Consider the following 15,536-nt stretch of genomic DNA (forward strand, 5'->3'; position numbering starts at 1 on the left):
TGATCACCAGAGAGCTGGTCAGCATGGCTGGGTCCTGATCCAGACTAGACCCACTCTAGATCACAACAGGCAAATTTCTGTAATATACTTCTAGTGTATTTTGGACTATCAATGTGCACATAGAATAACTGAATTGTTATATGACAGTGTGGCTGTAAGGTTAAAAGACTGCTGGCTTTAATTTAAAGGGCTATTCAACTATTTCTTACGGAACATTAAGCATATACAGTCCTATGTGTTCATTGTCATACGTTTTACAATGTTGACAGTGCTTTCTTAGATCATCTCAGATTGTGTTTAAATCATAGAGTAATTTTAGCTTATTAAAACAAAACTGATAACTCTTGATAGAGATCGTTTCAGTTGTTTTTTTGAGGTATTTTGCAATTATACAGACAGAACGACATATACATTACATTCTTATATTTTGCAATGTAATATATCTCGGTGTTAAAAATTGCACTGGTGAAGTTGGCGACGCATAACTGAAATAAAGGACAACAAATTAACAACAGTCTATTATTAATCCAGTTTTCCATAAACGTGCTCTAATGAAAATATTTGCCATTTATTGGACAATTGTATAATTTTTTTTTCATGGGGGCACTCAATTGAAAAAATGCCAGAGCTCTGTCGTAGGAGCATGACGTAATAAAATAATTAATCTGCTATTTGACAAGCTAAGGTTATGAAAGAGTCAAATTAGATCAGTAGCTGGCTGTCTGCTGTTAAATCGGTCCCTAGAAACAAGGTGACTAAATAAGGCCAGAGAGGAAATTAGATCAGAGGGAGACAAATGTCTTTTAGATGGTAGTTATGACACAGGGGGGAGGGGGGGTCTATCTGGATGAGTCAGTAGATGTGATTAGGCTTAGGTAATTGGCCTGGATGGAAAATGAGATTTTCTAACACTGAATGTCACATGTTGATATAAGCAACAAGTAACTTATTGCACACTTGTTTCATATGCACATAGGTCCACAGGTATTGCTTCTTGCAGAGGGTGATCACTGCTGATCAAATATCAAGCTGGTTCTCTTTAATCCTTTTAATCTCTTTTTAATGCACAGATATGTGTGCATGTGTGGTGTGCTTAGTTACTGCATTTCTGATTACTCACTAGCATGCGGTAGCGTACAGACAAGGCTGAAGCAGTGCTCGCCTGCCTGTAGACTTGGAGACTGAGCCTCGTAGTCTTCATGGTGGCTATAGGTAGTCTGGAGCCCACAGCGAAAAAGACCAGGCCCCGCGGGTCATCACTCTCCGCTAAGGTGATGTTGGCAAAACGGGCAGACTGGTTGATGGCAGCACCGATGCCCACCTGATAGATCTCTACCAGGAACCACGTCTGGTACTCAGGCTCCTATGGCAACAATGATGAGGAGTTAAGTATCACAAGAATAAAATTAAGGGTACATAATTCTGACCTCTTCTGATCTGATGATTATGTCCCCCTCTCTACACAGCCACTAAAAACCACACAGTATCGTTACAGGCAACAGAAATATGAAGAGAAAGGACACTGTCAACGGTACAAATATCAGACCTTTGTCAAACCCCTTTCTCTTAACAGTCCATTTCATTCACCTCATCTGTGCGGACCTCCAAAGTGAGGAGACAGTTAATCTCCCCTCTCCTACAAAGCACAGTCCCAGAGGTCTGTAGCAGCTCCCTGGTCAGGTTGACTCCGTTGTTGAGCAGGGATGGTGCAGCCTTGTTGAATGTAGCTCTCCAGAAGACCTTCACATCCTCAAAGGATCTGCACCAAGGGTGACCAAGAGTCAATAAATAGTCACATAAAAAGTTGCGCTTCATTTGCTGGCAGCAAAAAAATTTAATCTAGATCGGACCAAAATAAATAATCATGTAATCAGTAGTCCCATCTAAAAACCTTAAACATGGCATAATAAAACTTTATAAATGACTAATATTGTGGGTTTTTTTTACCCCTCCGTTGTATCCAGCCAATTACCCCACTCTTCCGAGCTGTCCCGGTCACTGCTCCACTTCCTCTGCTGATCCGAGCAGGGCTGCAGACTACCACATGCCTCCTCCGATACATGTGGAGTCGCCAGCCACTTCTTTTCACCTGACAGTGAGGAGTTTTGCCAGGTGGATGTAGCGCATGGGAGGATCACACTATTCCCCCCAGTTCCCCCTCCCCCCCGAACAGGCATCCCGACCAACCAGAGGAGGCGCTAGTGCAGCAACCAGGACACACACCCACATCTGGCTTCCCACCTGCAGACACGGCCAATTGTGTCCGTAGGGACGGCCAACCAAGCTGGCGGTAACACGGGGATTCGAACTGGCGATTCCTGTATTTGTAGGCAATGGAATAGACCACTACGCTACCGAGATGCCCTGTTGTTTTTTTTTTTTAATACCTTTATCCATAATTTCTCAACTGTCTCAAGAACTGTGAAGGTGCAAACTAGTCCTCATTAATATTCATGAGTAACATGTACAAGCAAGGCTTGCTGGCGAGGGTGGGCGGTATTTCATAATTTGATGAGCTGATATAGACTATATGTACATGAGTGTATGTGGGTGTGTGATGTCATCATGAGTATGAGGGGAAAAAAAGATTGGCCAAGAGAAGCTGACCTAGGGAGAAATCTTTTAAAGAGAACAAATAGAAATTACCTTTATTCTTGTATTTTAATTTTTTTTTTGAAAGATGGCACAAAATTCATGACGATTAAAGAAATCAGTGGTGTTAAAAAATGTTAGTGTTTCAATTTCAGTTCTATTTCAAATCAGCGAATACAGTTCTTGATGTTATATTCTACCTGTTCTCCTGTCTCTGCAGATACAGCAGAGCGGTTCTATTCTCCGAATCCTCATCCAGAACCTGGCCCACCAGAGAACCCAGACTGAACCCAACTATGCCATTATGAAAGTCACTCCCTGGCAGGGATAGAGAATGGGAGGAAGAAGGGAACAGAATGGGGTGTGGAGGGTTGGACAAAAGAGGGAAACAAATTTGATTTTCTTGCAACTGCGCAATCACACGAACATTCATTTTGCAATTTATTGCATCAGATAACGGAATATACCAAACAGTGAGAAGTATGAACAACGGGACATGGGTATTTGGGGACTAATGTCAAGAAAATACTGACCCCCAATGAGTACAAATTGTGTTAATAGGAATACTCTAGAATGACATTTAAGTGCTCTATCTGATAAACAGTTATGATGAGGGGACACTGGATTAGGGACAAAAGATGTAATCCATATCATGCACTTGGAATTAATCTAATGTTTATCACTGTTTTCTTTACATTACATGTTATCGGATGTAAGTTATGTTGTCTTCAATCTATGATGACATATACATAACATGGCTGAACCTTTTTAAGACTTGTAACTACTGGTATGCCCTCCAAACAGCAAGTGACAGAATTATTTGCAGACATATCAGACTAAAATAAAAGGTTATTTTCATCTTTATTTTACCAAGGATGATGATTTTAGCAAATGCACCAAAACCCTGGTGGTCCGGACTGTCGGGGATCTGCCCTCCTCCCTCTGGGTCGCTGAGGTAAATGAAAAACACTTCCTGTCCTTCTGGCTCGGAGTCGTCCAAGATGAGGATGATGACCTCTGCCTCTCTCTGTCCAGCTCGCAGAGACACCACAGTGGAGTCCAGGCGGAAGTCCCTCCCCTCCTGGGCCAAGGTCCCATTTGGCTCCAGAGGAAATGGTGGGGGTGAACCTGCAATGCTTCCACCTGGAAATAAATACAAAGCAACACATTTCACAGCAAAATAGGGTAAATTTCAAGCAATGACAGGGGTCTCTGATCACACGCCTTAGGAACCAAACACGAGCCGAGTTTCACCAATACTCTCAATCAAGGAGAAGTAATGCTGTGTTCCAGACAACTCAGAAAGTAAGAATATCCAACTCCCTACTAAAAAAAAACACAATGGCGTGAGATTCGATATCTTAGTTTCTACTAGAATGAGAACTTCAACAACCCCAACTTCACAGACAGACGATGACATGATGTCAGACAAACACGGTAGCATGCAAGGCAGAGTACGCCGAGTGATAAACAATCATCTTAAGACAATTTTTAGTTATAAAAATGTGTCACTGAGCCAAATTTTCTACACAGCATGATAATAAAACCTGTTATGCTTACAGGGAAAGGCGTAACCATGAGTTAATCACAAGATGCGATGTGTTGCAGCAATTTTCTTTGTTTATTCATAATCTTTGAGCTCCAGACTGGAACACTTTTTGATCGGAAGTTGGAAGTATAAAGTACATTCAGCCTTGTCTTGAAAACAACATAAGTAGTAAAATCAGTTGCTATTGTGTTTGGTTGAAATAAAAATCTGTACACATATTTCTTGATTGTAAATGGCTACTGACCATTTGACAAAAGTTTGTCAAATAAGCAGTGTACCAAAATAAGCAAATGAGACCATCAGCAAGAAGATTAGATACTACTGTAGAATGATTTCATTCGTTTGTCTCTGGGTCGGATGCCCTGCAAAACCTGGCGAAACAATTTACAGCTCACATATGGGATCCAAACCACACTTAGAGACACATTACCTCATAGCTGCATAACATGCAAACACATTTTTCCAGAACACCGCTACATATCTCACTCTTCTCTTCAAAACAAACACACAAGCTGCCAGAGGCTGAATGTAGATCTTTGCATCAAGACGAAAAGGCTTAAGCGAAATGAAGGTGTTCTCCTGTGAAATACTACCGTTTTCATCTGCAGGGATGCGCAAAGTTAACAAAAATACAAAACTCCTCATAGCAGCTCTAAAGGTATAATAAACAATAATACAAATCAGTGAGAACCAATATAACCATTTATCAATCATGTGGTTGCAGAAGTGCAACAAAACAAACACCTACCTCCATATGCCTGAACCCGCACCCTCACAGGTCCAGCCAGACTGTCAGTCCTGCGCACCCTCAAAACTACTCTCCTCTCCTGCTGGGTCTCCTCGTCTCGGTCCTCAGCTGTCTGGATCATTGGCGGTCCAATGCCAAGTACTCCGCCTGTCACATCATTAGCCAGGATGGTGATCATGGCAACACTGTGCTGAGGGTTGAGGCGAGGATAGGCGTCAGTCAAACGCATGTCTGTAGCAAGGGCATGAACATCTGTTAAGTTGACGAAGAAGTACTCGTCCGGCTCCGAGAACGAGTCATCGAGTATAGAAAGGCGGAGAGAGGCATTGGTCTGGTGTGGCGAGTTGAAAACGACCTGGCCGTTCCGGACGGCCTTGAAGTCTTCTCTCTCTTCCGCGCTGCCTGATGTTGTCCAGTAGGACAGGCGTGTAAGGTTGCCACGGGAACCATAGAGCTTCTGGACATACAGGGTAATGATCTGAATGTCCTCTTCAATGACCATTTGGCGGGACAGCGGGGAGAACTGGTATACACCTAGCGGCTCCACCTCTGCCACGGTAAAACCCGATCTGAGGAGGGAGATGGATAAAATAGCTTGGGTAAATTTTAATGGTCAAGAAATGTACACATTTTGTCAAAATTTAACTTACAGTGTACTAACTAAGACTAGTTGGCTAAAGACTTGATTTTTTTTTTTTAGCAAAAGGAGAAACTGGCAGTCAAGGTCAAAGTAGCTGGCAGAAACTTTCTGAAAAAGTGAAGTGGGACCATGAAAATGTTCACCTGAGGTATGAATGAATGTTCATGCTATACTTTTTACAGTCATTATTTTTTTAATTCCTTTTAGTAAGCAGATATTGCTCAATAAACAGCCAGCATTCACCTGAGAAAGATATTTTCTCAAAGGCTGCAAACTGTAACACATGAGTAAAGAGGGATGCAGTGTCTGACGCTTGACCTGGATCAGTTTGTGAATGCCCCCAGATCCCCCTTCTCAACTGACCAGACCGACCGACCAGAGGAGACGCTAGTGCAGCGACCAGGACACATACCCACATCCGGCTTCCCACCCGCAGACACGGCCAATTGTGTCTGTAGGGACGCCCGACCAAGCTGGAGGTAACACGGGGATTTGAACCAGCGATCCCCGTGTTGGTAGGCAACGGAATAGACCGCCACGCCACCCGGACGCCAACTCAATAGACTTCTTTGCATAGTTTACCATTGTTAAACTATTACCTGAGCCTGACCATGCTGGCTGCAGCAGTGTTGGAGCTAGCAGCTTTAAGGTGTATGGCATAGGCTGCTGGCTCAGACACATCAGGCAGAGCCTTCAGGGATACTGTCTTACTCTTCTCTCCATGGGCTAGAGTTACTGAACCTGAGGTGGAGAAAGGAACAAGTTTGATGACACCTTGACAGCAATAAATAGCAACCACTAGTCAAGTCAAGTCAATTTTATTTGTATAGCCCAATATCATAAATTAAAAATTTGCCTCAGTGGGGTTTACAGCAACACAAGATCCTATACTTAGACCCTTTCATCAGATAAGGAACAACGCCCTAAAACTCCCTATGTAATATTGATTGGTATTATTCGAGAACATATTGCAAATGGAAAAACTTGTCTGATTAAAATATGACAGATGAAATGTTATTGCTGAGTTTGGTAAACTGACATCCAACAATGCTATAATGAAAATGAAAAATCTGAATTCAGGATTAATTAAGCAAAATGGCTTAACAGCTGGACTGGTTAACCAGGGCAATTCCTGGTCAGTAGATTGTCTGAACAGTTAGGTTTCTCGACGCTGATTGTGTCTGGGATGGTCTTACCCGAGCTTGGTGTGATGGCTCCAAGTCTGAACCCCGGGGGAGCCTGTCCCAGGGGGTAACCTTCACTCCACTCCACTCTGACTTCTCCAAACAGCCCTGTTCGCATAAACTTTGCCTCAAACGTTCCTGTCTCCACGCTTAACACCTGCAGAGCCAGGGAGGCGAAGCCAACCTACACACCACATAGAAAAGTTGGCAATATTGTTTCAAAGATCACTTTCTCTTCAAACTGTACCAATAAAGTGAGCATTTAACTGAATGAAAGTGAGTCATTTCAATTTCCAGACTGTGTTGGAAAACCAGCAGATACAGTAATATCTGCCATCACCTGACTACATTCCTTTAAATCTCTTACTGCTATGTAACCTAATGCAAGAGCTAGATCTGGTGCAAGCAATGTTTGAAGCAAGGTTTTGCATTTTGAAAGGTACTGCAATGCACATTTTCTGCTCGTCTCTACCCAGGACATACTTTTGAAAAATGCGGATTTAGGGGGTTGATCAAGAGAGGTGGGAGAGGCGTGTGTCTCTAAAAATAGAGGCCTTCTTATAAGTGCACACCACTTTTGTCATATACCCCCCCTCCCTTTTACACACTGTCTCCACATACCCCACTCAAACACACTACTAGTCATTTTTCATTAATAGAAATACATATTCATTAATTAATGTGAAAATGTTTGTATTTTTTTGTTCACTCAGAGAATAGCCTCATACTTCAGCGAGGCCCTGCTCTTCCACGGTCCAAAATATCAATAAAACACATCTATCATTTGGCGATCCGTCCCCTGATCAAACTTTTTTTTTATACATGTTTACAGTTCCAGGGGTCACATTTTTGAGTTAGCAGTACTGTTTTACACAGGCCTTTCAGAATCCTGACATAAAAAGATTGAAGGTTCACAGGACTTCAGAGAGCGAGCACTAATTCAGTTACAAAAAACGACTGTTCGTTTAAAGGGACGTTCAAATCAGACAAACTGCGGGTGATTAAGGGCGCTATACCCCAGTATTCCATCTAGTGGTCTAGAGATAAAGACACGTATCTCAATAGCAAAGCCATGATACGCAGAGCGCCAACCATAACTCAGGATCCCACTAAACCCCTTAACCCGTTCTTCACATTGCTTCCACCTGGTAATAGGTACAGGTACTTCACCTGGAGATGGGCTGCTTTAAAAGGAGCTTTGTTCCCTCTGCCATCTCTATGCATGTCATCTGGCATATGTATATTATGTGTGCATATATTCACTGTATGTGAGGCTCTGTACAAAAGGTGAAAATAAAATCTCCTCTAGTAGGACAATAAAGTCTCTATCTACAGAATTTATCAAGAGGACACTGGTTTTGACAGCACCAGTGGCTTTACTAGGATCTTCAGACAACATGTATCACTGGACCCTATACTGTACTGCAATGGATTTAGGTGGTTGTGCAAACAATGATAGAATGACAACACCCAACTGTAGTTGCATGCATAAACTGACTCGACTGCAGTATTCCTTGTCTGAATGACGATGGGCAACACAAATCCAACTAACCCAGGGATTAAGAAATAGGTTGCATATGCAAAATGCTGACAGTTGGCCCAAAATATATATACTTGCTAAAAGCAAGATACAAGGATATGCAGTTATGGGCTCCTGAAAGGATATTTTAATAAGTCAGACTCACCTCAGAGCTCGCAGCCTCTTCTGTCACGCTCACTGTAGCAGTTCTCAACTTCAGAAGGAGATGAGGCGGGGAGCCGAGAAGAGGACTGACCAGTTTAACATCTGTCAGTTCTGCTGTTAAATTCTCACCCACTGATAGAAACACCTACAGAGTGAAAGCACAAAGTGAGAGATCTTAAAGTGTTAAAAAGGTGCACAGCAACAACAGGAAAGCATCCTCATTTGTCGCTCACCTGGTTGCTCATCAACACAGTGACAGCAGCAAAGAGCTCCCCTTCTCGCAACAACACCCTCCCTTCAGCCTTGCCTCCTAGCAGCTCCTCGCTGTCCATCCCTCCAGCTATCCCTCCTGTAATCCTGTAGCCCACACTGGCGTTGCCAAACAGCCCAGCCAATCGTGTTACATTAAGAACCAGAGCTCTACTGACTTCAGAGCCAGCACCCATCACCATGATGGACTGGTGATCAGGGTTTAGGGCAAATATGCCATGGGGCTCATCATTGGCACGCACCCTGGGGTTGAGAGAGAAAACTCCAATTCAGTTAATTCCAGTAAATGGAATACAATGCAAACATATATGTAAGTTAGCTTGTCAATGTGATTTATAAAAGGGGTGCATGTCGATCCCTCTCATTTCTAGAATTTTCAACAAGAAATCCATTCACTACAACAGAGTATCAAAAACAGAAAACAACCTGATGAAGGTGCTAGTGTGGTTTGTGCTGGCGTCCAAGGTGGCACCACCTTCTACAGCTGTGAGTTCAACAGTGTAGACCTCCTCCAGTTCTGGTACGGTGTCAGGCATCAGGCTGAGGATAACCTCTGCATCTCTTTGGCCTTCTACAATCACCACATTGCCAGTCAGGGCGAGGAAGTCACCTGCTAGCTCTGCATTACTCTGTAGCTGCCAGTGGACCTAAGATGAGGGAAAACGTGTTTTTGTGTTTGTGTGTATGTTTGTGTATGAGAGCAAAACAAACAATGGCTGGTTTAGCACTGCCCACACACAAGTAAAGCATCACTTATAGGTTTTATGACCACTGGTAAAAGAATATAACTTAATGAGAAAACATAATGCATAATCATACATGATTTCCTCATACTGCATATGTATTTGTTTTGTGTACCTTTACGAGAGAGGGAATACAATACAGAGCAACTAACTACTGTTGACGTGAAGAAGTATAAAGCACTTAGGGCTGATGTGGTCTTACCGTGATGTTACCCATGGTGCCCTCTCTGCGTGTAACTAACAGAGAGATGCTAAGCGGACCCTCTGCTTCAGTGGGCTCATTGTAGGTGCGCTCTTTAAGAGTATCCTCAGTGAACTGGACAATGCCATTAGGGTCACCAAACTTCTCAATCTGCAAGAAGAAGGCAAAGATGGGTATGAAGAATCATGTGTATTATTTTCTATAACAATGTTTTGTACCTCAAACATTTCAACTTGACATTTTTATAAGCCCAGCTTGGGCTGGTGTGATACAATATTTTACTGGCTTCCACTTGGCATTCTGCCATGAGTTTTTTTTTCATTGATTATTTATTTGTCTCCATTTAAATTTGATGCTTCAATATGACCGACATAACTGAATATTGAATCTTCTTGCTGATGGTCTTAATCAGCAAGAAGATTCAATATCGCTATAGAATGATTCCAAATGCTTGTTTCTGAGTTGGATTCCCTCAAAATCTAATGAAACAATGTACAGCACACAGACAGGACACATTGTCACAGTTAGAGATACATTATTGTTGTACACAAATCTTGCAAAGACATTCTTTTACCAAAACACCACTACATCTCTCACTCTTTTCTTCAAAACAAATACACAGCGAGGCATCTAGGTAGTGTAGAAGTCTATTCCATTGCCTTTCAACACGCAGATCGCCGGTTCAAATCCCCGTGTTACCTCCGGCTTGGTCGGGTGTCCCTACAGACACAAGTGACCGTGGCTGCGGGTGGGAAGCCAGATGTGGGTATTTGTCCAGGTCGCTGCACTAGCGCCTCCTCTGGTCGGTCGGGACACCTGTTCGGGGGGGAGGGGGAACTGGGGGGAATAGTGTGATCCTCCCATGTGCTACGTCCCCCTGACGAAACTCCTCACTGTCAGGTGAAAAGAAGCTGCTGGCGACTCCACATGTATCGGAGGAGGCATGTGGTAGTCTGCAGTCCTCCCCGGATTGGCAGAGGGGGTAGAGCAGCGACCGTGATGGCTCAGAAGAATGGGGTAATCGGTCAGATACAATGGGGGGGAACCCCCCCCCAAAAAACAAATAACAAACAAATACACAAGCTACCAGAGGGTCAATGTAGTCCTAATATATAAAACCATCTTAATTCTTTGATGGCGGTATTAACCCCTCAGTTACAGCTTTGTACCACTCAATACATAAGAGTTAGTTACCTTGAGCGTGATGGAGCCAGCTTGAGGGTCAATATCTATGTCTCCTGACAGGATGCTTAGCTCCACAATAAACGTCTCTTCTACTTCAACTTCCCCATGGGGGAAAATCCTCAGCTCAATCGTACGTATACCTTCCTCTCCATCCCTGAAGTGGAAGGAGCCACTCACTGGCTCTTTAATGTCAACGTTGAGAGGGGGAAGAATCTCTCTACTGTTGGGGCCTAGAATGTTCCATGCAATCTGTACATGAGAAGAAAAAAACAGTTTGGATCAGTTGATGTGCTTTGGAAGAAAAAAAAAGATTTGAAATCCTGTTTTCTGGCACTGGTGATGATTGACCACACAACTGATAAAGGCAAGGGGGACATTTGGGTGAGCACCCATTTTTGCCTTCCTAAACAGAAAGAAAAACAGTATAAGATGTCCTATTTTGTTGGTTGTACGTTTATCGGTCTTACCGTCCCATTCCCCACGAGGCCTCCTACTCTCTCCAGAACAAGGATGAGTTTCAGGGTAGAGTCAGGGTTCACCACGGTGATAAGGCTTTCATTAAGGAAACGCACCAGCCCATTCCGAGAGTCACTTTTGGCAATGGTGATCCAAGCAACTTGGTGTAAACCCAGGACTGCTCCCCCTGTAGCTCGTAAAAGCTGGACCTCAAATATCTCAGCATATTCGCTGATGAAGACAAAAAAAAAGAAGAATTAGAATTACGTTCTTGAGGAAATTTTAAATGCAAAACTCCTTGTTTTTGTCTGTCTATGGCTTTCTTTTTTATGCCGTTTCCATGTTACCACTTTATGTTTGATTATTTCAAAGTCTGAATCTTCCAACTGGACTACAAGCAGGACCAACCGTATAGTACTATAATCCATAAGGCATATTTTACAAAGGGTTTAATGTGTGGTTACTATGGTTAATAACTGATTTATTTATTCCCACCCCCCTCCCCAATTGAATTTGGCCAACTACCCCACTCTTCCGAGCCGTCTCGGTCGCTGCTCACCCCCTGTGCTGATCCTGGGAGGGCAGCAGACTACCACATGCTTCCGCCAATACATATGGAGTCCAGCCACTTCTTTCCACCTGACAGTGAGGAGTTTCGCCAGGGGGACATAGTGCATGGGAGGATCATGCTATTTCCCCCCCAGTTCCCCCTCCCCTCGAACAGGCGCCCCAATCGACCAGAAGAGGCGCCAGTGCAACGACCAGGACACATACCCACATCTGACTTCCCACCTGCAGACACAGCCAATAATGTCTCTAGAGACACCGACCAAGCCGGAAGTAACATAGAGATTCGAACAGGTGATCCCCGTCTTGGTAGGCAATGAAATAGGCCGCCACACCACCCAGACGCCCCAATAACTGTTTTATTAATGTGTTATAAATCAGTGATGTTTGTTGCAATGCATTCATGAAAAATTTGTTTTTGGTTGCCAGGCTGGAAAGCCCACATTTCATCAATTCGAGTCTCCATATACATTCTCTCTGAAACCATGTGACCAGCAAAGACTGTCAATTCAGATTAAACACACAATGCATACCCATCAGTTGATATTCACATAGTAGCAACTGCAGTTACAGTTACAGTAGTTATTTTTACGGTTAATGTTAGGTAGTGAGGCTGCAATACAACAGTTTGACGAGCTTTATCCAATCAGGTAGTTTCAGAGAGAATGTCCACGGAAACTCTCCCCAAGTGGGCTCCCAACCTGGAAACCCCAAAAAATATTTTATTAATGGCTTTTACCATCTTATCACTGATTTAAAACACTTTAACAAATGAGCTATTAACCATTAATAAAGAATTAGCAACCTATTTAAAACCTTAATAAAGTATGCCTTAATGTTAAGTACTATAGTACCCCCAACCCTAAACCTCTTTTCAAATCCAGGTACATAACTTAAGTTACTTCAATTAATGAAAAAAGATGATTTAAGCTTATCTTGTACCAATCTTTTTTCTTCTTTCTATTTTTGTCCAAATGGGTTGATTTGTTTGAGTCGACTAATAGATATCACAGACACTGATGGCTGTAAATTGAACCTTCATTTTCTATTATCAACTCATGAATAGTATAAGAGGGTAGACGAGAAAAGTTCTCAATGTCTTACCCCTTCTGAACATGATCAATATTATTTGAACTGCTAATTTGTCGCTTATATGTTGCAGATATTTTTTGTTTGTTTTTATTGCTTATGTGTTTTTTAACACGTTCAACAGATTGATTGGTTGATTGACTCATTAGCCTTAAATCTAAATATACAACTTGATTGTATTTTCCTAGATCCCTCCCCTCACCTGTCCAGGTCATCTATAATAGTGATGTTGATGTGACTGGTAGTCTGGCCATGGCTGAAGATTACTGATCCTTCATTAAGTATGTAGTCTTGGTTGCTGGTCGCAGTCAGGCCGTGAGAGGTAAACTGAGCGGAAACCGGTCCATACGAACCTGCTCTTCTAACCACAGCGATGGACAGAGAGCCCACATCCTCCTCAACTGGAGAAAAGGGATGGTGGGGAGAGCTTAAGTATTTCCTGTTGTGTTATAATATCTTCTCTATATCGACATGTGGTGTGGGAAATAAAGTGAAAGTCAAGTTTCTTTTGACTGTTCCACGGTGTCTTCTTGCTACAGTTCAGATGAGATAGACTTCCTTTTCCACCATGAATAATATATTTAGACCCTGATATGAGCATATCTTGATCTTACCTGTGATGTTGACATAGTTCTGGTGGAACTCCAGGATCCCTTCTGCATTGTCATTCTTTAGGATTACTACAGCAACGGAGGAGATGTTACCTATAGCTGGAGGCTGATCGAGTTGGAGACCTGACTCTCTAATTGTGTAGTCCACAGAACTGACCACCAGAGGGAGACACAGTATGTAATAAAGTCAGTCACACGTTAAATCCCTGGTCCTCACAACATAATGTTAACACTATCAAGACTATGTTGCATTGGTTCCAGCAAAGACAGGACCAGCTATATAATGGTGTAAGAGGTATTTAGTGTATTTATTAATATTTTAAAGGATGAGCATCAGCTTCTATTGCAACTCCCCTCTAAATTTTCTTTGCATTAAAGGTAGCACGAGTAGGATTATCCTAAAAGTCAATGTACAGACTCATACAAAAATAATCCCTCTCAAGTATCACTTATGACCCACTAGACATGTGTGGAGGTGTCTGTATCTGCAGAGACCCTGTCCTCTGCCTGTATTTTCTTATTTTGCGTTGTACAGGATGTTTCTGGCTGCTAACTTTTGGGCAGCAAGACTATAAAAATGTAGCGAACAGGTGTCAGATCAACATCGTAAGCATGCATCCAAGAGGAAGCTACGACAATGGTGGACACAGTGCCAAAAAGATACAAATATAGCGAGGCGAAACGCCAAGGGCACAAAACTCATTCCAAAATTAGAGTGATTCTGGGGTTGGCTTTTACTCGCTGGTGAGCACTGAAGGAGAGGATGGGAATGAAGAGCGACAAGGAGTTGGCCTGACCACTGGGATGTGTTCTGGCAACTGCAGTCAGGGGGTGTGCGTTTCTGGTGTTGTTGAGCCGGGGAGGAGGGGCCAACTTTGAATGTTTTTTTTACAACTGGCAACCAAAAATCCTACTCGTTCTACCTTTAAAGCTTGTAATGGTCTATTTTGCCAAAAGCCCCTATATTAATTGAAATCAATGCTCCGCTCCTTTTAATTGCTCTACCTGACATTGAGGAGTTTTACTTCAGTGATATTGACGTAAAACACCTCTGGCCCTTCAGGAAGGTTGTCATCATGGATCTGCAGCGTTATTTGCTGTGAGGTCTGACCAGGGGTGAAGAGTAGTCGGTCTGAGGCAGGGGTGAAGTCTTCTCCACTAACCGCTGTGTTGTCTGATGTCTGATAGGACACCCACACACTGCCCAGGCTGCCAAAGGAGCGAACCACTGTCCCGTTCACCTGAGGGAAAAGCATGAGTATTTTTAGCAAGGGGTTAACAAAAGCTGAATTTTATCTCTGATACACAGCTAGTAAAGGAATTCACACAACCAAGTGAATATCATGGCCGATGTACACAAGAAAACTAACATCCTTCATACCGGTAATTATGATAAGGCTGAATAGAGACGTTAGCTCCTTTTCAATGAACCTACCTTTCCCTCCTCCTCGGTGGTCCTCAGCTGGGGCCGGATGAAGGAAAACAGGCCATAAGGATGGTCACTGGCTGCCATGGTAACCCTGGCATGTCTGGCTGAGGGGCTGATGTCCAACCCTGGTGTTGCAGAGGTTAGGGTCAGCTGGTACACTTGGCGCTCCTCTGGCACCTCATCATAAACAGCCTAAAAAAATGACCACAATTTAAAGGAAATGACGCTAACACTTTACATAAGAGTAAATTGATTAATGTAGTAATAAACATTAACCAATAGTTAACTAATATGTCTAGTGATCATTCACTAATGGTGTTCATCATTTACTAATATTAGTTAGTACCTTAATGAACCTGTAAACCCTTAATAAATGTTAACAAGAGATTTTTGTTAAGTTACTTAATGCTTATTATCGTATTAACTGTTACTTAATGCTTGTTACTGTATTAACTAATTTACTGTTAACATTAGTTAATGCTTATTTTGTAATGTTACCAAATTGTTTACTTATACTGCACCGAGCTGAAAACATAGTTAAAATAAGCTCATTGTTCTCATCACTATCTTATGTCCAGAAACAGAGA

At 42.6% G+C, this 15,536-nt stretch overlaps 1 protein-coding gene across 2 annotated transcripts in view; it reads right to left on the reverse strand.

Annotated features, from left to right (window-relative positions):
* The window catches only part of adgrv1 (adhesion G protein-coupled receptor V1), a 180,067-nt gene that overhangs the window by 86,323 nt on the left and 78,208 nt on the right, over positions 1-15,536 (reverse strand). Inside the window, exons 65-81 of one of the 2 annotated variants that reach the window (XM_056301758.1) lie at positions 14,956-15,141; positions 14,526-14,761; positions 13,524-13,672; positions 13,112-13,310; positions 11,265-11,484; positions 10,807-11,046; positions 9,613-9,762; positions 9,094-9,314; positions 8,631-8,910; positions 8,399-8,542; positions 6,726-6,897; positions 6,129-6,270; positions 4,884-5,458; positions 3,463-3,720; positions 2,793-2,910; positions 1,588-1,759; positions 1,121-1,363 (exon numbers count right to left, since the gene is read on the reverse strand). In XM_056301758.1, coding sequence (XP_056157733.1) covers positions 1,121-1,363; positions 1,588-1,759; positions 2,793-2,910; positions 3,463-3,720; positions 4,884-5,458; positions 6,129-6,270; positions 6,726-6,897; positions 8,399-8,542; positions 8,631-8,910; positions 9,094-9,314; positions 9,613-9,762; positions 10,807-11,046; positions 11,265-11,484; positions 13,112-13,310; positions 13,524-13,672; positions 14,526-14,761; positions 14,956-15,141 — 3,705 coding nt within the window. Of the gene's footprint in view, positions 1-1,120; positions 1,364-1,587; positions 1,760-2,792; positions 2,911-3,462; positions 3,736-4,883; positions 5,459-6,128; positions 6,271-6,725; positions 6,898-8,398; positions 8,543-8,630; positions 8,911-9,093; positions 9,315-9,612; positions 9,763-10,806; positions 11,047-11,264; positions 11,485-13,111; positions 13,311-13,523; positions 13,673-14,525; positions 14,762-14,955; positions 15,142-15,536 lie in introns of both variants that reach the window. The other variant, XM_056301746.1, reaches the window with a different exon arrangement.

The sequence above is a fragment of the Lampris incognitus genome, chromosome 1 (genome assembly GCF_029633865.1).
Source record: "Lampris incognitus isolate fLamInc1 chromosome 1, fLamInc1.hap2, whole genome shotgun sequence".
Classification (NCBI taxonomy): domain Eukaryota; kingdom Metazoa; phylum Chordata; class Actinopteri; order Lampriformes; family Lampridae; genus Lampris; species Lampris incognitus.